A 27,936-nucleotide genomic window follows, 5' to 3' on the forward strand; every position below is an offset into this window, starting at 1 on the left:
AGATTTGGATAGCTTAAAACAATGACCCATTGTCCTGCTTTCCGTGCAAAAATTTAACCCATTAACATCTTTCATTTTGATGAATTAACTAACTGAAACATGTCCCTTATTTGGGGAAAGAAACATGTCTTTTGCTTGAGGCTACACATGTTAAGTCTGGTATCAATCTAAATTTGAAAGACCTTTTCCTTGCCTAATCAACCTTCTTTGAACCCTTTTCAATAAAGAAATATCTTTCTTGAGATGAGATCAAAACTGAACAGCATACTCCAAATGATTAAAAGGCACAAGAACCTTCTTAGATTTGCTTGAAATAGCTCTATTGATAAACTCAAGCATTCTGTTGGCTTTGTGACTTGCAATACAGCACTGTTGAGTAAACTTTGAAGTCCTCATTTATTAAGACATTCAGATCAATAATATTATCTGACTAATAACTGAACCCTGTAAATAATAATTTGTACACCTATGTCCATGACCTAAGTATAGCACTTAACAATTCTGAACATGTACTGCCTTAGTAATGTAGTGAAACTTCTCTGGAGTGACCACTCTCTGTTCCTGAAGAAAGTGGTCATTAATGGAGCTTGGTTGCTCTTATTTTCAAACATGCAAAAAAGAATCATAGTACCAATAAAAATCATATACATTCTGGTTACATTATGTCAAGAACATCATGTTAAAAAAGCATATGAATGAAAGAATTAAAAATTTTCTTTCTAAATTCAAAAATATACTTCTAACATTTTTTCCATTTAGAAACTAGTTTACTTTAAAATTTGAGAAGAGATTTGTTTGCTTCAGTTTGTTTGATAGTTCTAAAAAACTTTATCTTTTAGCTGCAAAAAGAAATTAATATTTTTATTATTAGTGCAATCTGAGTGAAACCATAATCCCTTTTAGACTTCATGCATGAGCCTATTTCTCAACTGTTCAAATATAGATTCTGACCACTCAAATGACCTGGACCCTTCCGTTTGTAAGCTGCTGTCCTTATCAACTTCCACAATAGAGGATGCGCGCCTGATCTGCAGCATGTGCCACCTTAGATTCTCAAGGGTACCCAAAACTAATCCCTCCATTTTATAATTTTGCGACTTTAAATAGAGGGGCACAGGGTGCGAAAAGAATTCGTTTGAAGCCCCAGAAGAATACATTCCCCCTTATTCCGATTTCTTTCCTTTTGTAAGCAAGAGTTGATCGAGATGTGTCCTTTATCTCCTTATATATTCTCTTAAAGCTGTTTTACTTGTTAGACTCTTTGACATTTCTTTGGAACGTCTGCCCACTTTGAGGACAGGGGTTAAATTTTTTCGGAGCTCACGTGAAAGCATGGAATTCTTATGAAAAAACTTGCAGTTGAGCCATTTCGCATAAGCCGAATCATATTGTAGTGCGAGTCGACTCTATAAATTACCTATCATACGTGTGTGCAATTGTGAGTTTTTTCCAAACCTTGATAATTTGCAAAACTTGATTTCTCTCCCTTCCCCGAAGTTTCGAAATTGCACTGCATTTGATTAGACAAAATTTTGTGTAATGTAAAAGTCTAACAGTTCAGCAGCTTTGGCATTTATGGAACACTTCAAGTTCATTTTCAAAATACTTTGTTGACAAATATAACTATTCTACAGAGTAGAAAATAATTTTTGAAATTTCACTTCATTAATTTTTGTCTATTATTTTGAATTTTTGCATGTTAGCATTTATCAAAATTACTATTTTTTCTCTACTGACAAACTTTAAATGTAACTGCTATGCCAATGTTTATATGCAAAATCATGGCTGATTATAGAGAATTGTGAACAAGAGGGAGTTGATTGTATTGGATCAGTGGTGTCCAACCTACGGCCTGCAAAACTGATCCATGTGGCCCGTTGTTTTGTTCAATGTTACGAATTGAAAAGCAATTAGCGAGTGTCCGATTTGGTGTCAAATATTCAGAAATTCAGTTCTTGAAACGGATGGATGCATTTAATAAAATAAGCATCAAGTAATGATAACAACAATTTTTGGTCTGTAATTTACTTTCCTTTTCCATATTTTTCAAATGTGTTTTAGAAAAGAATGAAATATTTTGAAATTGTATGTGTTCTGACCCTTGAGAATGGTTTTAATATAAGTAGGAAAAGGTTGGGCTCCACTGTATTCAATTTAAAATTTGGTACTGCTTATGTTTAACAGGTTACATAGAGCATAGTTACTGTGAAAAATCTAATGTAGATAGCATGTGCCAAAGTTCATCATGGGCAACTTATGGTTTGAAAATATGGTAGTTTTATGTTTTGCAAAAAAGATCACTCATAGAAGTTTTTTAATACAAAAATATATTTTATTTACAACGTTAATAACTTTTATATAAAACAATTCCTTAGTTTACATTTAAAAAATCAAATCTCTGTTACTTCACATAGTTTTTTTTCTACAATCGTTTCCAAATCTGAAAATTTAAAATATCCTTTAAACTTCAAACCTTTGAGAAATAGAGGAAACCACTCTTTATCATCAGCCCACATTTCTTGAAATGGTATTTCTTTCTCAGAAAACCATTTAGGGAGCATTTCTATAGAAAAAAAAGAAGCTTTTCAGTCTTTTTTTTTTTTTTTTTGAAGAGAAATCATTAGGTAAAAAATAAGATGAATTTTTGACAAATTAAAAATAAATAAATAAACTCCTCTGCATCCAAAAGAAAATTGTTACAAGCCAGTGCTGTGCGGTTCACCTGAGCAGAGCTTGGGCACTCCGAAAATAATTTTCATTTCTCATTTGTATGGACAGGAAGTATGAATTATAAGTTTTTTCTTCTCAACTTTCACTGTAAATAAGTTTAGAAAAAAAATATCAGTAGCTAAAACAGCGTTTCTCCCCGAAAATGTATCCCCAATCAAAGGAAAAGAAAAAAAACATTGACTCATGCATGAGCAGAAATGAAAAGGTGTTGCCATGATAACACTGTTGCCTTCGGTCCTATTCCAATTAAAAATTGAGGGAAAGAGAAATAATAGTATACTGCTTCTATTTCTTTTCTCAATTTTTAATTTAAACTACATTGACTGCTTTTAGATTTACCCTAAATATAAAGACACTAACATTCCTGTACCCGGCATTGCTCGAATAATGGAATTATCAGGGGATTACACTGCTTGGTGTACCTAGTTACGAAAATCCCCTATATAAATTACTTATTACCTATATAATTTTTCTAGTTTTGGGAGGGTCTGGGGCCCCTGGATATGTCTTTAACGATCCTTTTAAAGTATTGATTTTCTTTACCCGAGCAATGCCGGATACAGGAATGCTAGTATATATATGTTGTCTCAGGATATTGATTTTTATCTTTTACTTTTACAATGTGAAATAAAACTTCAATGCTTTATGCATTTTATCTGTGATGATGTTCTTCAAAACTTCATTTCCAATTTCGAAAAAGTGAAAACGAAAGCCAGAAACATTGTTATTTGACTTGAGAAAAGCCTCGAAGAATCACGTGAGAAACAAAAACAATATCAAATTTAAAATTGGTTATCGACCAAAAGTTGACATGAAGTACTGAACAATGATTTTAATGGAGGAAAGCCTTCGAAAATAAGGGATTTAAATTTCAATTACAGGTTTTAATTTCGCAGAAATTAAGGGGGTTTAATTAATTTCTCCCAAACTAATTAATATTTCGAAAAATGCTTCCTTAGTGGATACTTTCGTAATCATGTGGACATGCCTGCCAAATTTCAAGTCTGAGGTATCAGCAGTATTGGCTGTGCGTTGATATATGTATATATGTTATCTCAGGACATTGATTTATATATGTATAGATTAAGATTAACTGCAATTTTTTAGTGTTTTAAGCAAGAAATCATATACTTATTTTATTTCATATTTTTTAGTGTAAACCAAGCTGATAGAAATAATCTTTAGATTTAAAAATCATTTTTTATACTTTATTTTTGAATGATGTCTAATTTCTTTTCTCATTTGGATTTTATCATTTGGCAAAATTGGGAGTTTCATTCAGTAAATTAAGAATCACCCCTTCCAAAAATTTATCTTCGAGGTGTCCCTCCGCAAAGTAATCATCTATCTTCAGGCAAAAAAAGAAAGGAATAGGAATAGAAAGAGCATGTGCATAATTATGTTTTAATCTAAATTCAATCTAACCTTCACTTTCTTGAGGTTCTCCTGTGAATGAAGAGGATGAAAACACATGAACATGCATTATCAAAGGATCTTCAATAAATTCAAATTCCAAATAGCCAATTTTTTGCAAGTCCACAGCAGCTACACCAGCTTCCTCCATCAACTCCCTGAAATAAAGAAATATCAATAAATAAAATACATTTACCTAATTAATTGTGCAACAAATAACATGTGGCATCAAAATCTGTGTGAAAATTTTTTTTAACATTTTTAATTTGCAATGTAATTGGGATTTTATTTCATTTGAAGACAATAGATTATTTTATATTAGCGGCCCATCCCAACCTTGTTCGGGTTAAAAAAAAACTATCTATCTTAAATAATTATGATGCAGGTACTTTTTAGTTTAAAATTTAATAATAAGCAAAATTTTTATTTCATTTTTAATAGATTTGAAACAAATTCATTTATTAGACAGTGAATAATAGAATCTTCCTGTATGTAATGTTGTACTACATATCGTATTGTTGTACGTTTGAACTTCAGATTTGATAATGGTGATGCCTTAAGGAATTTTCATTCGAAATTGTGATGACTTAAAATGGGAAATTAATTATGCAGGGACCATGAGGATGCAAGGAAAATGAACCAACTGATATGCTGCTGGTGCCCTAAGAACAGTAATCTCAATCATATTATTCCATAGTGATTTTATTTTGGGTCCAATTCCATTGCATAGATTATACAAATTAAAGTTGCCCTATGAAATTTATTTGGCAATCCCGTTTAATTTTAATAGTATCAAGAGAACTTCGGAGGAGGTTTAAGGGAGTTACGGAATTCATGTGCATGATGCACAGCGCTGCTGGCGAAAACTATTGCGTACATCCACGTGTGATATTTTGATAAAGAGTCTTGGTTTCAGGATAAACATTCAGGATCAAATCATTTACAGATAATTTCCCAACTCATCTATTTTGATAAGATATCCTGTACCATGTGTTTTCCGGTTACTTTCTTGCAGTAAAAGACTATTATTACCACCATCTCTTAAACAGGCTCTTATAGATTTTCTTAAGATACAGAGATTGTAATAGGCTCCTAAGAGGAGATGATTTAATCAGGCTTGAAGTTTATCTCCACGCGTTTCTCTAGGGCACCACATGTTGAGTTTGATGAAAGAGACCGTCAAATACAAAGGTGACACCTCTCATAATTTTGTCTGAACCTTCTTGGTCTTTTAGGGTTCTATTTACGCCTTCTATAGCCAAATGGTGGCTCATGGAACATTTGCCCTACATTGAGACATCCTCTTGAAGAAGTTCTCTCAATCGCCCGTTTTTTCTAGTGGAACATGCGGAGACTTTTTGGAGGAGATATTCAAAGTAGTTTAAATGTGGAACAGTCAGTTTTTTTACTAAGTAAAGTCCCGGCAGTTCCAAAAAAATGCAAAAGCCTGCTGATTGATTTTTGGCTTAATTATTGAGTTTTCTTGTTCCACTGGTTATTCCGAGAAAAAGTAATTTGCATTCCTGGTTTTCATATACCAATCTCATTTTCGTTGAATTGTTTTTGATGATTCTCTGCGGCAATGGCAAACAAAAGTCCCCTATGAGTTTCCGTTTCATTGACAAATTTTGCTTTACATTTAAATTAAACTTTCGTTTATACACTATAAAAACAATTCTGAAACGTTTCTGGAAAATAATGTTCAGTTGATATACCCAATTTCTGCAAGGAACGTATCTTGCAAAAAGCAAAAATGTTTTCTGCTAAAATTCAGTAATTTTCTGAAATTATCCTGGATTACTTCTGAAGAATTCCATAACCTTCCAGGTTAAAGGTTAGAGCCAGTCGTGTCATCTGGAATCCTAAGTAGGTGTAATATAATTTAGCGTCCTAGGCTCGTGCTTCGTCAGAAGAGCTCCAAAAGGTTTTTTACAATCATGATCACACAGGGTTGCCACGCACCGGGAAAACCTGGAATTGTCAGAAAAAATGAAAATGGCCGAAAAGTCCGGGAAATGTCAGGGAAAATGAAAAGTAACATAATTTTCTGGAAGTGTCAGGGGAATTTCTTTTATTTTCCGATCGTTCTTAGCGGGCGCGTGCTCTATGACGTCAAAAAAAAAATCTTGCAGCCTTGTTTTTCTCGCCGCCCTTCGTCGTTTTGTCCTTCCTCTCTTTCCCTTCCCCCTGCAGTTCATTTTATAAACTCTCTGGCATTGGCGTGCGCGCCATAGCAGTCGGCGGCGGCGGACATGCGCAGAAGGTATATTTTCTTCGTAGTTTGAGCGGGTTCTGTTTAAACGCTGCTTTTTTAGGTCAGCAATTCTGAAGTTATTTATGATACGTAGCATATTGTTTTGTCTGCAAGTGCTACAGAAGTTCTTAATGAGCTGCAATAACCTTTTCATTTTTTATTAAATTTCTTTAAATTAATTAATAAAATCGTATTCTTCGAAACAATTTTGTTCTGTAAATTTAGTTCATTAGACAATTTTAATTTATAAAGTTTCTTTTTTACAGGAGTATTGCTAATCTTTTAGAATTTTGGTAGTGATCTTTAATGACTGTTTCAATGCGCTTCTTTTTTTTAAAATAAAAGTACATAATCTGACTTCTGCACATCAGAGAGTTTTGTGATCATCGCTCGAAATTAAACTTGATGATAGGGGTGCCCACGGGGGGGGGGGGGGAATTATGGCGCAAGTTGCGCCACAAACATTTTTGGGGGGATTTTTTAATTATTTATTTTATTTTTATTAAAATTATTTATTTTATTTTACTTTATTTATTTATTTTGTGTGTGTGCATTTCATTGAGGAGTGAGCGCAGAACTTTTGTTTTAAAACAATAATAATTAAAAATAAATAAATAGTTTAAAAAAATATTTAAAAAAATAATAATAAAGAGGGTTAAAAATAAAAGACCGATAAAGCGTTCAGAAGTATTGGGGTGGGGGGGGGTGCACCCCTGCTTTATGAGCAACAAAAAGGGGAAATATATGGAGCTAAAAGATGCATTATTTTTTTACAGGGCAAAGTCTAAAGCGCTGTGAATTTGCTGGATAGGATTGGTGGAAGGCAATAAAGGTTTCATAAGTTTTTAGTTCAGACTATTAGCAATAATTTTTTTTTTTTTGTTATACATACAGATGTCACAATTGTTTATTTGGTGGTTCGTTCACTTGATGTTATGCAGTGGCTTCTCGCTATTGAAAAGAAGATATGCTACATTTACATTAACTCTTAATTATTTATTAGTGATTTGCTTCACTTGTGTTAGTACATTAGGGTGGTTCAAAAATACACTTTTAAAAAAAGGTTTCTTTTAGAAAACAGGACACCACTCAATGTTTTTAGACTTGTGGATAGTAATATACTGGAAGAATTTTAGCTTCCTATTTCAACTGCAAGGGGGTGCTCCACCCTCTCCATAAACTTTAGATGTATGGGGAGGGGATTAAAAAAATACATTAACCTGAAAAAACAATGTTACATATTATAATACAGTAGAAGACCGTTATAACGCACACCTTAGGACCAGAGCTTTTGCGTTATACAGGTTTTTGCATTATATAGATCATTTCACAAATTTTGAAACTAATATTCAGAATATATATATTAGCACTACAGAATGAGTTTTATCTGCAATGAGTATTAAAGCACCAATATTACAATTAGTAATTCACAAATAAATGTGTTTCACAATTCGAAAGAAAGTGAATTATCCTGCACTTCTGCTGGCGTGCATAACAGCTGCATCTTCAAGAGCCATCTGGTATTTTCTGTTTACAGTGAGAACTAATTTTCATTCAAAAGCTTTGAATTAAGATGGAAAGATGATAAACTGTCTCAAAATTTAATTGGCCTAACAATTTTTATGTTTGCAGAGGGAGTTTTTTAACTTCAAAACCTATTGTTTACTTCTGAAAAGTAGTGCGGTTTATAGAGAATTGCGTTATATAGGTCAGCGTTATAACGGTCTTCTACTGTATACACGAGTTATATGCATATACATTGCAATAAAATAATTATTTACCAAAAAAAAAAAAGCTAGGGAAATTAAACGTTTCTAAATTTTTTTGACTTTTTCTATGCTAGGGCTAATGTTAAATTAAGGGGTCATTGAGCACCGTCTTAAAATTTGAGTAAGAAGCTAAAACTTTCACAGCATCATACTATTAGCAAGTTTAAAAAAAAGGGGGTGTCTTGGACTCTAGCTGAAAAAAAAAGATTTTTTTTAACCATCCTACTGTACATATTTTTGGTTATTTCAGCTTAAGTAAATTAAATTTGGTAACCATTGTTTGTAAAGTTTGAAAATGAGGTAAGTTTTATCAAAATTTGAGATGTATATATTATTGTTGCAAAATGAAGGTGGAGATCGATAACCTGGAATTTTTCTCAAAACCACCTGGAAAACCTGGAAATGTCAGGGAATTTCATTCTTGAATTTCCGTGGCAACCCTGTCACAGCAATGACTAAATTGCAAGCGAGTACCATGAATCTAACTCGCCTGCAGACTTACGGAATCAAGAGTACATTCAATTTTCCTACATCAGAGTCAAAAACAATGCAACAATGAAGTAAATAATAGGAAAAAAAAATAGTTTTCACACTTCTACAAAAAACATCTTCTAAAAAGATTGTCTCGGAAAATGGTGATTTTTTTTTTCAAGATTCATGAAGGTGAAACACTTTTAAAGGAACAATTTTGTTGGTGCTGTTTTTTAATAGCAAACGGTCTAAGCTTTTCATACCTAACATACATTTTTTCTTCTTTTCAAAAAGAGTTAGTATTAAAAGTATACTGATTTATATCCCAGTTTAGTGGAATAATTCTGTGTCAGTATATTTTCTGATATTTTAGATGATTTTCTTATTTATTTCTTTGTGAATAATATCAGTTTTAACTTCAACTTATCCTTTTCTGTGCCAAACTTTCTCTCAAAAAGAAATTTTAATGCTCCAAGTGCACTATTAGACAATATATTATCTTCAATTGCTTCTGAAGTATGCTTTTTTGGCTAGCAAATTTATTCCAACTTTAAAGATAAACTATTTCAGTATGCAATAGTGGCACACATCAAGTACCAAAAAAAGAAACAAATTAAAATGAATCCATAGAGTACCAAATAAGGGGATAAATTCAATAGCTATAACAAATCTTGTATTTTGGAACTGCAAGACAAAAAGAAGAAGATAAGTCAAATGCAATGCACAGATGTAGTCACTGAGAAAAACCCTACTTGCAAAAAAGTAAATGTACCTCTCTCCTTGTAAAAATACCTCAACAAACTGATATAGACAGCCACTAAACGGAAAATGAGCTTATTTTTGGAATTGTTTATGAAAACGAGAGAAAGCGGGAAGAATCTGCAATAACTCAATTGCCAAAATATTCATTCTTTAAAAATGTTAAAAGATGGTGCTACAACCGAATTCATTCTGTACTTGAACATCATTGTAATGAATGATGATAGCGGCATATTCTACAATGGGAAAGTAACTTAAAATTTGGACAAGGAAAAAGCAGGAATGAATTTTCTGAAACAAGGTGTCGGAAATTTTATTTGTCAAAGCGAGACATTTTTTGTCAAAGCGAGACATTTTTAGAAGTAATTTGAATTAAGTGCATTTTTCAGTCTAGTCAATTGAAATTGTAAATATAAAAAAACCTAGCAGTTGACAGAAACATGATTGTTGAAGGTAGCATACAAATATTAAAGAAATTTCTTCACAAAATCGTGGGCTTAGAGCAAAGAGCAATACCTAATTTTAGTCGACTAGTAAGAGTGGCATCAAATTATTTCAATTATAATGTGTTATTTCTTTAATAAAAAATTTTTTTTTATTAAAAAATCTCTTGGTGGGCTAAGAAACAATAATTTAGAATAGTTAATTACCTTTGACAAGGATTACTTTAAAAAAGGGGTGACCCATAATTACCCCAATCAGGGGTAATTCTTGGTTGCTCGTTTAATTTAAATAAAATAAATAATACTGCAATTTTAGGTAAAAGGATTATTTAAATAAATTTTTAAATTATTAAGGCTTACTCCATGCCAAATTAAATAATTTTATCTTTTATATTTAAGAAAATATTAAGGTGTTATGGTTTTTTGACCAATATTTCCCCAGTTTGACCCTATATTTCAGATTAATTTTGATTATGCCTTCATAGTAATTACTTTTTTACTTTAGTTGCTCAAATGGTATGTTAAATTCAAATTTTATCTTTTTACATCGTATAATCTGCGGAGCATACAAAGCTTTTTTTTCTTCAGGCCGATTTTAGGATCTGTAGATTATAGGCCGCCCGCGGACAATATGCAGGAAAATATGGTACCTTATCCTCTACAGCCTGAATATCAAGTAAGGGTTTTGTTGGAATCATGCTAGCATCGTGATATTTGCTTCTTTCACGTGTTCCCAACCTTTAGCATTCAGTTCGAACAGAACCGTTAACCATGTTGTAATTATGGATGCGGGACAATCAAGGTTTGTTTTCACGTATATAAAAACAAAACAGTACGAAACAAAAAAAAAAGAGTATGAATACATATATGCATAAATTATAGCCTATGTCACTCAGTAAGAATGCACCTTTCATGTAGTGAAAGAATTTTTCAAATAGTTGCAGTGGTTTTGAAGATTACCTCAAACATAAAAACACACAAAAATCCGCTCTCTCTCTCTTTATAATACAGTACAACCTCGATATCTCAAATCTTTCGGGAAGAAAAAAATATTCGAGACATAGAGGTTTCGAGTTATCAAGGTTTTGAAAAAAAATCAATAAAAAAAATAAGAAAAAAGATAAATGAGAGATAAATATGAAGAAAAACAGAGTCATTGTAACTCTCACAATGACATACAGATATATCACATTGCATAAACAACAAAACCTAATAATTCCTTTTAGCAATTTATTAAGTTTTAAACCCACACATTGCTCTTCTTCAAGATAAGCAGATTTTCAAATTTTCATTTTTTAATTTCTTTGATCATAGCTTTTTTCGATAGCTTGACAGTTTTTTTATTATTGTTGAAAGTACTGGTAGGGATTTTAAAATTAGCAACAATTTCTTTTTTCTTCATCAGCATGTTTTCACAATAAACTTCAAAATTTCAATTTTATCCTCAATTGATCCACATGCTTTTCACCAGCCATTTTGCAGGAGTTAAAAATCAGACTGAAGAAGAGCATGTTTTTGCTGGAAAACTGTTCAACTACAAAAATCCAACCCTTTGTTGTCAAAGTGAGCGTGTGTTCCAAGCCAGAAGAAAAGAGAAAGAATCTAACCTTTAGAGAAAACAGACAAAAGACGTCAGCACCCCCCTCAGCCAACGCTCCCTTATTCTCTTACCCCAATCCTCTATTTTCATACTTTTCACGAAAAAAGGGTGAAGGGCTCCATGCAGATGTCTCCATAACTGGTTCTGCTACAAAATTTTCTAATGGGAAAGCATCAATTAAATCTTGCTTCTGTGGCAAAAATTTCGCCATAGTGAGGGTTTCAAAAAATAAATTTCGAGATAACTATAGAAAATACTTGAGAGTTTTATGCAAAATGCAGGGGAAAAACTTTTTTTCGAGATATCAAGAGTTACGAGATAAGGAGGTTTGAGATATCAAAGTTTAACTGTATTAGTATAGATTCTAACTGTAATAGGTTTCTAAAAATAGGGAACTTTTTTAATGAAATGCTTACAGCTAAAATAAATTTAAAAGAAAAAAAAATTACCATTTGAACCAATGATTTGTTTAAAAAACTCACTTACTTGATTTAACAACAATTTAAATCCTGATTTAAACCAGAAAACCCTGCTATAATTGGGACTTTATTTCATTTGAACTTAACACAATATTTTATATTATAATTGCAAGAGGTTTCTAAATATAGAGAGCTTTTTAAATTGAAATACAGTAGAAGACCGTTATAACGCTGACCTATATAACGCAATTCTCTATAAAACGCACAACTTTTCAGAAGTAAACAATATGTTTTGAAGTTTAAAAATCCCTCTGTTTTGCTTTGCAAGCACTAAAATTGTAAGGAAAATCAAATTTTGAAATAGTTTCTCATCTTTCCATCTTAATTCAAAGCTTTTAAGGGCTAATACTTACAGTAAATAGAAAATACCAGATGGCTCTTGAAAATGCAGCTGTTATGCAAACCATGAAGCTAGCAGAAGTGCAGGATAATGCACTTTCTTTTGATTGTGAACCATATTTATTTGTGAACAACTAATTGTAATATTGGTGCTTTAATACTCGTTGCAGATAAAACTCATTCTGAAGTGCCAATATATAGATATATTCTGAATATTAGTTTCAAAATTTGTGAAATGATCTATATAACGCAAAAACCTGTATAACGCAAAAGCTCTGGTCCCAAGGTGTGCTTTATAACGGTCTTCTACTGTAGTACATTTGCATTAGCTTAGGCCTCACAACAAACTTTCAGTTCTCCCGGGGGGGAGGGGGTACAAAAACTTAAGACTTAAAAAGACTTTATGATCATGGTTGTAAAGATAGGTAAAAATAAAGAAAAATATTAAAATCTCCCCCAAAGCAATGTTATTGATTAGTACCAAATTACCTTCAATTGCATTCAATTCAAATACATTAGACGATGAGGAAAAGAAAAAGTCTGTTCATTATATTTTTGTACACATACAGCACGCATGTGTGCACAAAGCTAATACAAATTCAGTTTAACCATCATACTTTCTTTTTTTCTACAAAAGGAGATATTTTTCTTCAATGAAAATTTTTAAATACTACCCGGCCCTTGGGAACTGCAAAGTTTCCTTTAAATTGGCTCGCGATTACAGAATTCTCTACTCTCCTTCACAACAAAGTAACTACATCATCATAGTTAGGGCCTGATTAACACACGGTCCTGCAGGTCTGTGGGCCTGAGCACCACAGAAACCTTTTCTTCCTTTTTTTTTAGAAATTACTACTTTGAAAGTGTGAGGATTTTCTTGTGAGAAGGGGCATCAAGTTTTATCAGGATCTGGGAATCACCTTGTCTCGATCTAGCCCCGATTATAGATAATCCGAAGCAAGTTCAATAATTCTCACAAAAAAAAAATAGTAAATGAGCACTTTTTTTTTTCTGCCCTGCAAATTTTGCCAGAATGAAACGATTATTGCTCGAAATTTGGTGATTGTATCAAAATCTCAAGTATTAAAATATTCCCCGCAATAGGGAGCAAGCAATAAATTCAAATAATATTGAATAAGGGCAAAAACAATTCAACAAATTAGTATGACCGAAGTTATAGTATTATTTCAATCTATAACAAAATAGCACTAGATTTATTTCAGCCTTTTCATGAAGTTTTAAACAACTAAGAAATTATTCAGTAAGTTACCGCATATAGGGCGGTAACTTACTGAATATACCTGCCTTGCCTTCAAAATTCGAGTTGAACCGAACCATTGTTTCGGTCACTTGTCTGGTTTGCGCTAATTCTATATTAGCTACCTGTTTGTTTGACACTCTTGGCTTCCTTAAGAGGTTTTCCATCTCCAGCTCAGTCACTTTCCTATACCGGGCTGATGAGTGCTAATAAGCACGAAACTGCAGTCCTCGGCTGGAAATGACTGAGCTGGCGGTGTATTTCACGGACTAAGAAATTAAGCAAGACTTTCCTGTGTCGTATAATTTCAAGGATTTCATTAGCTGCTGTGACATCACCCTTAGATATACATAACTTTGTGAGATATTTGACATTTTTTAATGTAAGATTCTTAATACAATTTAATAATTTTCCCCCCTCCCCCCATTAAGGATGAAAAACACAGTGACAATGTAAGAGTCAGATTAAGGCATGGACATGACACCAAGTGGCCTCAAAAGCAATAGTCAGGCCCTAAACAAAATTGTTTAGGTGTCCCTATTTTAATATGACTCATTCTTCCATAAGATTTAACATTAAGGCATAACTAACAAAGGTTGGCAGATATATTTAAAAAAGGTTCCAAAGAGGTGCACTGAATAAATTTAATTAAACACGTTCCCAATGACTTTTAAATTAATTTAAAATCAGAAAATCAATTTTTTTTCTTCTCAATTATACTTTTTTTCTTTTTTTTCAAAAACGAAACACATCCAAATTACAACATTTATCACAAATAAATTTACCAGCATGAAAGATTCAAACCTTCTTGCACATTCAATCATTGTTTCTCCCTGTTCTTGTTTACCTCCAAAACCATTCCATTTCCCAGCACCGAACCCACGTTTTTTATAGCCCAAGAGAACTGAACCATATTTCCGTAGAAGTACTAAACTTGAAACCTTAGTTGGCACCATTGTTGTTGCGATGTGTTTAAGTGATAAATTTTTAATACAAATACAGAAAAAGTAATTTCGAAACGCTGTTATTAAAAAATCTTAAATCTGATATGTTATCTTCCGTTATTGAAATTCCTCACAGTCCATCGGAAGAAAATCGCGCGAAACGAAACTTTAATAGGGGTTGCCAGTTAGATTTTCTTCACCGAGAAAGAAACATCACTTCATTTGTTTTGTTTTTAGCTTTTTTTTTTCTTTCTTTCTTTTATTATTATTATTATTATTATTTTGCAAAACGTGTCTTTACAACTTATGCAGTAAATTAAAGGAAATAAAAGTTCAAAAAACCAATCAAGTAGTATCCGTAAAGTGAAGTGTCAAACGCTTGAAATTACAAATATTCTTTATTATTAAATACATGAATGTATCTGGATCTATTCTACAAAAGCTTTGCTGGTTTTGCTTTTAGTTCCATCTTTTTCCTTACAAAAAAACAAAATTTTTCATCAGGGCGGAAATTGATTTTATTAATAGTTTTGTTAACTATTATTTTTACATTTGTAAACATAACCGCGGTTTAAAAAAAATCGAAATCTGTCTAGTGGTTGCAAAATTTTTTAATTGTGCAATAAAAATCTAATTAAATGTAATTATAAGGATCTTTTTTCAAATAAAATGATCCTTTAAATGTCATAGATGTTATTCCTTTTCGTTTCATGTCTGCCGATCGATAATTAAATTAATGGTATGTAGCAGTATGATTTGACAACTAAATGATATTGTTCGTATTACGTTTGTTTATATTGTCGTAAGTCATATTTGAACTTCTTTTCAGTAATCGCTTCTGTTAAAATATAATTTTTGCTGTTTTTTTTTCATTATGAATATCTTTCCTTCAAAATATTTTGAACATTTCATTGTTAATCTTATTGTGTTTATTTAATTAGCTATAATTGAAACACCTTTAAATCCCACTATGTTAAGCCGTGGTTTTTGATGATAGATAAAATTAAAGAGGTACGGTAAGTGTCTATTAAAAAGTTGTTTACTTTTGGAATATCTGAAAGAATGTTTGTTAATTGCTTCCAAACATTTTAATACCAAATATGACTGACAATTGAGTTTTTTTTTTTTTTTTTTTTTTTTTTTGTTCTTTGTCATTTATGTAGTATTTTTAAACTTAATGTTTAACCTTTTCTGCAAAAGTTGTTTTGAGTGCAAAATTACCATGTAAAAAAAAATAAACTTTTGAAAATCCTTTGTTTGAGTTGGCTAAATATGGAGCTTTAAAACAAGTAGCAACCTTTATTTTATCAAGAATGAATAATATTAAGTATATTTTTTGTCAAACTCCTCCTTAAAAATCTGAAATAAATGCTATTCAAAATTTTGAAACAATTTTCTTTTGTGTTCTATTTAAACCGGATCTTGAACAAAAAATGTAATACGTAGCTATTTTGTTTGTGCGCACCTTAATTGACATCAGGCTGGGATCTGCTGACTCACAGGCCTCGGGAGTGCAGGGGGGGAGGGGGTTCACAGAGGGGTCCAAGGCCAATACAGTGAGCGGTAAGAGGGGGACTGGTGATTTTTTGCAGGGGGACTCAAAATTTGTAGATCCAAGCCAAACTGACAGTAGAATTAAATGAAGCTCAACATTACAGTAAACTCTCTATTCTCTGCAGAATAAGCAAGGGTCTGGCCAGAGGATATTTGGGTCCATTAACGGACCCTTCACAAAAATCCGATCAACCGAAACGGACCTTTCACAAAATACCGATCAAACAAAACGGACCTTTCACAAAATACGGATCAACCAAAACGAACCCTTCACAAAATTCCGATAAACAAGAACTGATCTTTCACAAATTGTTTATTGAAAGAGCAAATCTGAAAGCAAAATAAGGCATATTAAACCGATAATTTTTAAAACCTTTTTGGTCAAATTAGAGGGATCAGCTATACAAAATCTGCTAATTTTGCAAAGAAAAAAAAAATCACACTCTTGCAAAGCGATAAATTGCTACTGCCAAATAAGTATAATGCTTATTGTTTGTTTCTTGGAAAGAAATTAACAGCTGAAAAAAAGTTTGGTTTTAAATAATTTTGTTTGTTTTATCACAGCTAATTAGCAGCGGTGTTGTTGTAAACTTTTCTGAAAAGGCATTGGTAAGCACTTTTCTCCCTGCTGATGATTTAATAAACTATAATAATATATATCAGCGAAATTAACTTAGAACTGCAAAGGGATAGTAAGTGTGGGGAAAAAGTATGATCGCTTCAGATAGGGTTACCAACTTCAAAAATAATCGCCATTTAGCATCTGGTGTTAATCCTTTATAATGACTTGATTAGAAAATATTGTTATCATTTTACCAGTTAGTCAATATTTGCGTTTTTATGGTGCTGTACGATGTTTAACTGTTATTTTGGGAGAAAATTATATGGGTTTGATTTTTCAATGCTAACAAGGATGATTAACTCTAAATAAACTGCTTTACTTGCCGTTTTTTTTTCTTTAGATGTCTACATTTTGAAAAGTACAATCTTTTAACATCCGATATAAGAATCATATTTTGTTCTTTTTTCAAGCTAACTTCGCTTTATTAGGATGCAAATAAATGAAAAGTCTCTATTTTTGTTAGAACATGCATTTCAAGTTTTTAAAGCAAAATTCCATTTTTTTATGAGTCAAAAATTAAAATGCTGAATCGATGGTTTAATTTTATTTTTGCTTCAACTGTGTCCACAGATATTAATGATATGTTTATCATAGGACTCTAAAATGCAATTTAAAAATAATTTAATCAAAAATATTTCTTTTACAAGCCATTTTTATACCTTTGATGCCTTCACTTTGAGAATTGCGATCTCTTTGCATCCGCTATGGGAATCCGATTTTTTGAAGTTTAATACACATTGTTAAGAAGTAAACAAATAAAATCTCTTTTTATTTTTGTTAAAATCACGGAATTTATAAGTTTTAAAGGAAATTCTGTGCTTTTTAAGAGTGTCTTGGGTCAAAAAGTTAAATGCTGAACCCTCGTCTGAATTTTATTTATTTATTTATTTTTTGTTACAATTATTTTAAATGCTGTACAGAAATATTTCTAGTATAATTTAACATAATGTAGAATGGAGATAAATATTGCTACTTGAGGGAGCGATTCCTCCCCCCCCCCCCCGCCAGATACTAGAAAAACACACCAGAATGATGTTCTCAACATAGAAGAGGAAAACACTCTACCTTAAGTTTAAATGATGCAGTTTGTGCCCACTCTAAATTCTAAAATTTTGATTTAACAATTTTTTTTTTTTTTTTTTTTTTGTGTGAAATTATTTGATTTTTCACAAAATTAATTCACTTTTCACAAAATTATTTTATTTTTCGCAAAAAACGGACCCAGCGAAAAATCCTGGACAGACCCCTGATAAGTGGCACGGCAACTATGAACAAGAGAATTTCGTGGGTAATCTGCTAAATAGGTAAAGAACGAAACTAGTCATACAATAGCCAATTTCGTGGACGATCTGCAAAATACTTTACTGCACAATAGCCAAAATAATCAACTCTCACACACATTCACACTTTCTCTAAAAACAATGACTGAGTGTAAAAGCTAAACAAGAATTTATAATTACATACATATGCATGCAAAGTGTGCAAACAGATCAAGTTAGGTTAAGTCAAAAACATAGAGAGAAGATTTATTCAGTTACATATATTTTTATTTACTAGAAAATCGCCCGTTAAGATATGACGGGTGAAAATTGCTTCTACATTTGAACAAAGCCATTGCGTGTTTGGTGATATTTTGATAGTTGAAATTTTAATCCTAACTCCAGTGAATTAACTCGAAACTCCAGTAGGTAGCTTTCATTGTTGACCATTTTTCATTTCTTCACTGCCCTAAATGACACAGTCTTGCCATTAAAACAGTTAAGTTACCAAACCGAGTTCAGCCTTGTCTCATTGAAGCCTTTCTCTTCATGTTAAACATTATTAAAACATATTATAAAATTAACATGCCGTGGTGCGAGTTTCATTGTTGAAACTCGTCGGTTCATCTATCATTGGTTTATATGAGGTCTTTTTGAGCACAAAAGGTCCGGTCACTCATTGAGAATTGAAAAGAGTGTTGATGGAAAAATCTGGTGTCAACTAATTAGGTTACAGTGACCTTGGAATGTTTGATGTCATTGGAAGAAAGGGGACAGAAAGAAATAGGAACTTCTTAAATAGATTTTTGCACTTGATAAGTAAAATGTGCGCATTTTGATAAATTCATCAAATTATTGGAACTTTTTTTTTAACTTTGAAAAGTTTGAAAGTGTGTCTGTTTATTGTTTTTAGTGGATAGTTGGGGGTTAACTGATTCACTTATCTTCCGCAGAGCGCCTATGTCCCGCAAGTTTGAAAGTATTTCGCTAAATAGTTTAACATTGGTGCTTAAACTGTGTGGCAGGCTTTTCTGCGTTTGAATGGCCTAGAACTCAAATGATGTGCTTTGGCTGCAGAAGATTTCCTATGCCCTTAAAATTCAATCAACTTGTCAGATGTCTCTTATGTTCACATTTTTTACCTTGTAACATGACATACATGTTTGTCTTCTGTGTCTATTATCATATTTAACCTTCAAGAGGTAGTTAAATCAGATTTTATTGGAGGTTAATCAGAGTCAGACTGAATTTCACCTATATGAGGTACAGCAGTTAAAACTGGTTCTTACCATCCTTCAGAATATCAAATTTTCAACATGTCAGTGGTATATTCAAATGAATACCTACTTATAGAAGTTTAAATACATTAGTATCTAAAAATTTTTTTTGTCTTTTTTACCAATTTTAGTAATTATATGAGAGAAAATGTTAAGAGTAGACATTAAAGATTAGAGACTCAATTTTTATCTTAATTTGAAGAACAATTTATACATTTTTGAAATGTATGGCTCAGTGATGTTCCTATCAATTTTTCTGAGAGTATACTCCCAGTAATTCATTACGTACAATTTGTGTATATGATCATGTAATTTTCATATTGTGACATAGTATGTCATAATATGAAAATTTATGAAGTAAGAGGGTATACGCTATATGTCTAAAAATGTTTGAGAGTATATGGCGTACATGGTATATACCCTATGGGAACACCACTGGTAGGGCTACAGTAGGGGGTTTCTACTTAGGAATTTAGCTCATGAAGCACAATACTAGTATGGATGCTGACTCTAATAAGGCTTTTTGTATTCAAATTCTCTCAAAACTCGAAATTCTCTCAGGTTTTCAGTTATATCTTTAAGTGTGATCACTGGTGAAGCCTAGTGGCATAAGCGTAACATTGTCAGGGGGGTATGAAGGGGCACATCCCCCCTTTTCCCCAACTTGCTGGACGTTTAGCCTTTTATCCCAAAATTAGAAAGAAGTTAGCACAAAAATCAAAGAGAGTATCAGTTTCTCTTATTTATATGGTTTGTAAAATGCATTCTAGACGATCTTGCTAATGGGCTAGGGTGGAAAAGTGGCTTGTGGGGGCATTTTCCCTGGCCATTTTTCAAAATTGAAACTTGAAAAACACAATTTTATATTTTTTCACTAAGTACATTAAAAGTTGGAGTTTTGGGGTTCTTCCTCGAAATTTTTTCAAAGTTGCAATTCTAAAAACATAGTTTTAGAAGATATTCGGAGATGTTAAGGAGAGGAGAAATCCAAGGCCCCCTCCTGAAAAGTTTTCAAAAATGAACAATCTAAAAAATGTAATTGTGGGCCATGTTTGATATCGTTATGAGGACCGGAAATTTTTCGAAATTCGAGCTCCAAAAAGAATTTTATTCGACTTTTAATGATGTTAGGGGTGAGTTTTTGGGAGATTTACCAGAACTAAGTTTCCAGAGAGAGGTGGGTAACAAACCCTTCTTGTTGACGGCCCTGATGCCCTCCTCCCCGAATTGTTTGGTCACACTATGCCTATCCCCAGTGACTTGAAAGTAGTACTTCGTACTTCCGTGCCGCAGACCCAGGTTCAATTCTGGGATTGGGAACTGAACCCTAGGGTTTCTGCTTTTGGACCAGTGAACCATTACGTCTATGTGTTTGTGCCTTGCACCCAAACGCCCTCGATCTTGAAAACTGAGATGGGCACATACCTTTAAGTGTGAGTACCACTTAAGGTATGTGTTCACATAAGGTGAGTGCCACTTAAGGTATGGGGGCCAAGGCTTTCATACCTTAAGTAGGCCTTGGCCCTCATGGGCTGTTGTGCCACTGAGTTTAGTTTAGTGGTCACTAGTAAGCAGTACCAGATTTTTTTGGGGAGGGGGGAGACATTCCCCTTTCAAAATCAATTGAATTATCCATTTAAATATTTTCAAATTCATTTCTCCATAACATTAATTAATTTTTTAAAAATCATTTTAATAAAAGAATGTAATGGCTGTTTGTAGAAGGGCCTGCCTTTAATTGTTAAAAAAAACTCAATAAATTGCTGATTTATAGCATCATCTGAATTGAACTTTTCTCAACATAAGGAGTTTTAAAGAGAATGAAACAAGTGGAAGTATGACAACACAAGGTCAGGCAAGTATGTTGGGTGGGCAGGGTTGGCAAGTTTCTGCCAAGGCGGTTAAAACTACTGGTAGAAACCAGTTAAAACCGGCATGGCAAAAACCACTTTCTGCCACATTTGAGGCAGAAACTTGCAAAAACTTACAAAATGACAAAAAATTAATTATTGAAAATGCATAGAAAAATAATTGTAACCAAAGTACAATTTGATTACAATATTATCGCAATTCAAAATAAAAATATTACCTTTTTGGACCCTGCTGTTGCCTCTTTGAAAAGGTGGTTTCAAAAATCTGAACAGTTTATCAATTTAATACGCAAAAATAAAAATATTCTTGCAACAGAAGAGCTAGCAGGCAATGCACCAAGGAATCAGCAATGTTCGTGAAACTTTTATCTATTGTACATACGTATATTTTTTTTTAAACTGGTCCACTATGTAGTAACTGGGGTAGTAGTAAACATTTGACATTAAAAATAAATTTCGAGAAATGGAGTCAATTAGTTTTGCAAAGCTATGACATTAGGTATAAAATCTAGGTTAATATTGGCAAGTAAAATTCTGGCACTTTCTTCTTGAAGCACATTATAATTTAATCACAAGCAATTTAGATCAAGCATATAAGCGAACAAATTACAATCAGTAATGCCTGTTTAATTCTGTATGTCACTCTTCTTTCCGAAGCACCCGTATGATTTTTTGTCCTTTGTTAGATTTAAATCCAAATATTACAATCATCTGCAATTGATATTTTTCTTTTCTGAACTAAATTAAGGGCACTAACATAGGAATTTATTTTTTACAATGATGAAATGAAGTTTACTATTTTATTTTTAGTTTACTCAAACAAACATCATTTAATAATTACTTGAGTTATTAAAGACGCTTTGTTCAAATTTTTGCCAGTTTTTACCGGTTATAACTAGTTTTTGCCACTGACATGGCAAAAACTAGTTTCTGCCGGCAGAAAGCCAACCCTGTGGGTGGGGCAATACTTCTTATCTGAACTACATTAAATTTTGGCTGGTGTCCAATGATTTTCATGCATAAAATGAACTTTGAGTTCATGAGAAACCCAAAATTGGGCTTACGTATCCCAGGCACGTAGCTAGAACTTTGTTAAGGGGGGGGTCCAAGGTTTCACGAACTTCAAAAGAGGAGGCATGCTAAAGCAAAATTAGTAGCTCATATTTACGTTAAAAAATAAATCCAATTAAAACTAATTATTAAAAATGATAGTTAACTAAAATTAATTAAAAAATTGAAATTGATAGAGCATTTATTAAAAAATTAGTTAACGAAAATTTTACATTAAGTGGCAAAAAAATTGTCAGTTTATAAAATTAACATTAAACTAAAAGTTATCCCATACTAAGTTTTCATACATGGATAGAAAAATTCCATCACATAAGCTTCCTCTGTTCTGATGCTTTGAAAATGAGTGATATAAATTCCTATTAACAAAAAGTGTACAATAAAAGAAAATCGGAAAACGAAAACTGTTCTATGGATTACTTGGAAAACGCAGGTAATAGTTTAATAAAATATTAAAGCTTTGTAATATATTTCAACAAAATATGTACAAGTCATTCTATTTGAAAAAATAAAGAAATCTGTATCTATCGAGTCGAATGTATAACTATGAATGCAATATAACATAATTCCGCCACCCTGTCCGATTTGAACAAGATTTCTGGCAAAATTCAACCACCCTCTCGACGAAAATATTAGCAAGGTTTCATTTAAAAAGCTTGAACTAGTTCTTTATTTATCTACTTTATAACATTCTTTTGATAATACGAAATTGAATAAATTTCTAATTTTATCCGTTTTCTAATTATCATTTCTAACCATCATTTAAAAGCTTGAACAAACTATTAACTCTTTGATGGACGGAGACTTCCTTTGCTGCAATCATTAAAAAAAAAAAAATGCGTATTGCCGTTTTTTTCCATCGTTATTATTTTTTTGCAAAACGAATTGGTAAAATAAGCTATCTTAGGATCCGTTATGGTATTTTTTTTTTCTTTCTAATGGGGCTTCGTTAGAGGCTTTAGCCTTTTCGCACCTAGTGCGAACCACCGATATGGCATCTAGTCTTTCAAATGCTACCATTAAGGCACGGATGTGACTGCACAGGAAATTTCGATGCCGAGTTTCCAACAGATGGAGACACTTGAGCTCTCTTCGATGCGAAACTGCACTAGGGGTTTAATTTTGTCAAGCCAAACGAATACCTGAGAGATCTTTTACCTGTCGAGTAATGGAATGTATGGTGAATGAAATTAAGCATCTATGTATTTTTATTTTAACATTTTGGAAAAAATGCAAATGATCGCTTTTTATAAAAAATTTTTATGAGGTCATGAATGATTTAAACATTATTGGCGATTTTCCTCTGATGTTTTCAATTTGATATATCATTTAAAAGATCAAGAGGAGGCATCGCACCCACCTATTTCACCACCAAACACCAGTTTATTCTGCCAATACAAAAAAACTTCTGTACAAATCAGTCTTTTTCAAATTAAAAATATAATTGTAAACAACTACAGGGGAAACGGCAATATACTCTATTACGAATTATCGTGTCAATATTTGATTATAACCTGGTTACTTTACTGTCTTTATTAGCAGTAAGCAAGTGTTCGACTCGAAAATTTCATAATTTGGAGTCAAACGTCAAATTTTGATCATTAAGGTAATCTTCGTTCCGTTTGCGATTGAGATAATACAGTAGCATTAAATTAGATACATTTTCAACAATATGTAATATGCATAAAGCTAGCCAATTTTTGGAATCAAAACTTATAGGTTTCTTATAGCCTCAGTTTATAAATTTTTTGCTCAACAGTCATCTGATGTTCAACAGCCTAAAGACAATCTTTTGTAAAAACTCTTAGAATGATTGTGGTTGAAAATCCAGTAATGATTTAAATCTACCTTCCAAAATTCATCTAACAAGAATAACACTTCTGATTCTTTCATTTTCAAATTGGTATAACTTCCATTCTAGGAGCGATTTTGTAATCATCCTGTATTCTCAAAAGCATATCATATTTTATAACGTAGGTATTGACTTTTTTTTTTCTTTCTTTTATGCGATGTTAGTAAAAGATATTCTATTGCAAGAAACAGCAAATAATTTTAACTTGAAGAAATTAAAAGTAAAAAAAAAATCTAGTTTAGACGTGAAAAACACAAGAAAATTTACCTCGCATTGACCTTTTTTTAATTATATGCGCAGTAAATAGCAGAAACTTTCACCTAGTAATTTTATAGTTAAATGCAGATGTCCGTTTTTTGTTACGTTTAATGCTACCTTCACAATTTACTAATGATGGATGCATAGACGCTTATTAAATAATTCCTCAGTAAAAAGGCGGTAAATACTAATCAGAAAATTTATTCCAATGAAACAAATACAAATATGCTTTTCTTGAAAAACGGAACAACATCGAAGAAAGATTTTTTTCTTCAGTTAAAAATGACTAGCTGCTCTTCTCTTGCGACCATAGACTCACATTTCAGTAAGATTTAAAAGTACGAATTTCTAATAATTACTTTTAAATTACATGTGTTAATATGGCCGAACTTGCAATTTCATAAACTGATTACAGTAAAATATTCAAGTAATTTTCAATTTCATTCTTCGCTTCATAAAATTTTGATACAGCGAAAAGTAATTTCGTTGCATCAACTTCAAATTTATTTATCCACTTGTGTTCAAAAAAAAAAAAAAAAGAAAAAAACGAACTTTTCAGGATTACAGTTTAAAAGTTGTAAGCTTCCGGGGAGATAAGTAATCTATTATTGTTAAAAATAAACTAAAAGTTTAAATAAGATTATTAATCAAAATATAAAATGAATCTGAAATAAATCATACCAAAAATATAAAGTTCAAAAATAAATTAATAATTAATATTTATTTTTTCTCATCCTCAATCACACGAAATGTGTAGAATTTTTTTTTCGTTGCTGTCGGAACTTAGTTTTTAAATGGGAAAACATATTGACACATAAATTGCTCGTATTGTTAAGAAAACTTTAAAAGGAAACACTACAACTTACCTAATAGTAAAGTCAGAACAAACAACGTAAGTAGAAGCACAAATTTGTAAATTACCGCAGACACGTGTTTTGGCGTTACAGGGAACGCCTTTTTCAATGCAAAAAATAATGAGCTTATGGATGAAAAGACTTTCATCCATAAGCTCATTATTTTTTGCATTGAAAAAGGCGTTCCCTGTAACGCCGAAACACGTGTCTGCGGTAATTTACAAATTTGTGCTTCTACTTACGTTGTTTGTTCTGACTTTACTATTTAGCACAAAGGTATTTATTTATCTTACAACTTACCTAGTTTATGTACACTTAATTTTCTTCTAATTACAATTTTGTTCAAGATATGTTTCCTATAAGCGCGTGGTAGAAAAAAACTGTGTGTTAAAACAGAAAATAATAGGAATTTCAATTACTAATTCACCAGGGATGCACCTCACTCTGGCTGTCCTTCGTGCAGCATGTGTCTAGGAAATCAAGTCCAAACGGGAGAAGAGTCAAAACGAAAAGAAGAAAGAAAGAAAACCACCCCAATGAGACTGGGGAATGTTTGTTTTCAATTACTTTGCCGATGGCAATTTGGTGGGCTGAGGGAGAGGGGCCGAATTTCAAGGTCACAACCCAGTTGGGTTGAATTGAAAATTCGTCGTTTTCGGACGGATTCTTCGCGACACAGGAAGAGACCGGCGGCAACTGGGAACCCGCAGTTATTTCACGAGGTTCTCGTGTTCTGAATTGACTCGGACGCGGGAAAATTGTCGATAAATGGGAATATTTAAGGGGAAAATACCGGGTTTCATAAAATTTCTCTCTTTGGAAAATTTTTGTTGTCGTGAGGTGCAACAACCGAGAAAAAGCAGACAGTGGTCTTTCGGGAAGGGGGGGGGGGGGTCCGGACCCCATGGACCCCCCCCTTGGCTACGTCCTTGCGTATCCTAAATTCAGTAGGTGGGCATGAACAGTTCCATGAATGATCTTCAATCTAAACTACATTGCTCAATTTGTTCTTTACAATAAAAGTTAAACTCAGCATTTTATGACGTAACAACTACTGTTGCAAGTGCTGCAAATATTTCGGAAACTGCACACCTAACATCTATTGCAAAAAAAAATCTAATGACTTTTTATTCAGCCAAAAAAAAAATGCTTGGAATATGTAACAGCTCAAGATTCATCTGTCAAGCCATAATAATAATATTTGCTAATTTATGGTATTTAGTAAAATTGTATACTTTTGTGTTATTTCTTTTTTAAGAATGAATAGTTATCCTTTGATTAAAATGTTGCATATATATTTTTTGTTTTAGAGTTAGAAGAATTTAACATCAAGGCAAAATGATAAATGTTCATGGTTTAAGGCGAAATGTGAAAAACGTTGTAAAAAACTATTCTGATGCTCAAGTTAAAGTACGTGAAGCTACTTCGAATGATCCATGGGGCCCATCTGGAACTTTAATGAGTGAAATAGCTGATTTGACTTACAATGTTGTTGCATTCTCAGAGATTATGCAAGTCATATGGAAAAGATTAAATGATCATGGGAAAAACTGGAAGCATGTCTACAAAGCCCTAGTTTTGCTGGAATATTTGATTAAGACTGGCTCAGAAAAGGTATGTGTATAAAAATACTTGTTTGAGTTTTTATTTATTTATTTTTAAATTCAAACAGGCACTTTTGATTTATTTTTGAATTGTGTGGAAATAATGTTTTATTCTTCACTGATATTTCAAAGTATTTGGATTTTGTATTGAAAAGAATTTTTTTAATATTAGACATAATTACCCAATTGTAACAGATTATATTAAAAGTTCCTAAACATATTTTAGGTGGTTGTTTTTATTAGTTATTTTTTTCTTTACATAGATGTAAATGTACTTGTACAATTGTGGTTTAATTTCTTTGTTTGTTTTCTGAAAAAGCACTTTGATCTGATGTAATTTTTAATTTTTTTTTTTTTTTTTTTCAAGTATAGTAGACCCCCTATTAAACCAGTCTCTAAGTGACCATGGTAGTCTGATTAGTAAGTCATCAGACTCGTAACCGGAAAATCCTGGATTCCGTGCCAGTCAGCCGAAGAGCCTCCATGTTCATTAATGGTGACTGGGGCACATTAAATACGTCATGATCTCAAAGTCGTCAAAGTTGGGTTGTCGCTAGGTCATAAAACGGGAGGGGGGGTATACATTCGGTGGCCCCTTACTGTCACTGAAGGGGGGGGGAGGGTTTGAAGGGGCTTGTGTACAGAAATGTTTCATAATTGTAGCACTAAAAATGAGATTTAAGACGTTCTTTGATGATGTTGGCGAGAGAGACAGAGAGAGGAGCATTCTCTCGAAAAATTTCCGGTCCGTAGAAAACGCAGTTTTACAGGGTTCGTACGAGTCATGGAAATCCTGGAAAGTCATGGAAAAAAAATAAGCTAATTTCAGACCTGGGAAATTCATGGAAAATTGAAATTTTCTTTCAAAGTCATGGAAATTAATTTGAAGTCATGGAAAATGTCCTGGGCAAAGAGAAAGGAACAGTAGCTAAAAAAGCATTAAAACTTGAGTGATTTAACAGTATTGTGCATAAAAACTATTAAAAGTGGAAAATTGAATGATCTCAAAAACAAATCATTTTTTAAATTTCATTGCATCCAATTCTGTAGCAGCCCCTCGTATTTTTTTGCAATGTGATTTTACTGCTTGGACATCACTCATTTTTAATTTACAATTATTTTCAACACTTCTTTTATTTTATATTCTGTAGTAGTGAACTTGTATGTTCTTCATTTTGCCACGCCTACTCAAACGCAATTCAATTGCACCCGAGTTCGTTTCTATCACTTTTAAAAACTTTATTTTTAAATTTATCAG

The 27,936-nt window shown here is 32.4% G+C and overlaps 2 protein-coding genes across 4 annotated transcripts in view; one reads left to right on the top strand and one right to left on the bottom strand.

The window, feature by feature from the left end:
• Positions 1-2,354: 2,354 nt before the first annotated feature.
• LOC129228109 (oxidized purine nucleoside triphosphate hydrolase-like) lies at positions 2,355-14,640 on the bottom strand. Its single transcript, XM_054862750.1, has 3 exons — positions 14,320-14,640; positions 4,156-4,301; positions 2,355-2,563 (listed from the first exon to the last, which is right to left on the bottom strand). Exons 1-3 carry the CDS (start codon positions 14,469-14,471, stop codon positions 2,391-2,393), a joined length of 471 nt encoding a protein of 156 aa, XP_054718725.1. The 5' UTR covers positions 14,472-14,640; the 3' UTR covers positions 2,355-2,390.
• Positions 14,641-15,052: 412 nt separating this feature from the next.
• LOC129227562 (epsin-2-like) overlaps positions 15,053-27,936 on the top strand; it is a 42,318-nt gene continuing 29,434 nt past the window's right edge. For all 3 annotated transcript variants that reach the window (XM_054862141.1, XM_054862142.1, XM_054862143.1), the window contains exons 1-2: positions 15,053-15,198; positions 26,385-26,688. In XM_054862141.1, coding sequence (XP_054718116.1) covers positions 26,413-26,688 — 276 coding nt within the window. In that variant the 5' untranslated portion in view covers positions 15,053-15,198; positions 26,385-26,412. The remainder of the gene's footprint in view (positions 15,199-26,384; positions 26,689-27,936) is intronic.

Source organism: Uloborus diversus, chromosome 8 (assembly GCF_026930045.1).
Source record: "Uloborus diversus isolate 005 chromosome 8, Udiv.v.3.1, whole genome shotgun sequence".
Classification (NCBI taxonomy): Eukaryota; Metazoa; Arthropoda; class Arachnida; order Araneae; family Uloboridae; genus Uloborus; species Uloborus diversus.

What these genes read in the sequence shown, in the direction of transcription:
- LOC129228109 (XM_054862750.1), bottom strand. Translation starts at nt 14,471, where the DNA reads ATGGTGCCAACTAAGGTTTCAAGTTTAGTACTTCTACGGAAATATGGT. An exon ending in ATGATTGAATGTGCAAGAAG is followed by an intron (nt 4,302 to 14,319) that starts GTTTGAATCTTT and finishes TCTTTATTTCAG; the next exon opens with GGAGTTGATGGAGGAAGCTG. An exon ending in AGAACCTCAAGAAAGTGAAG is followed by an intron (nt 2,564 to 4,155) that starts GTTAGATTGAAT and finishes TTTTTTCTATAG; the next exon opens with AAATGCTCCCTAAATGGTTT.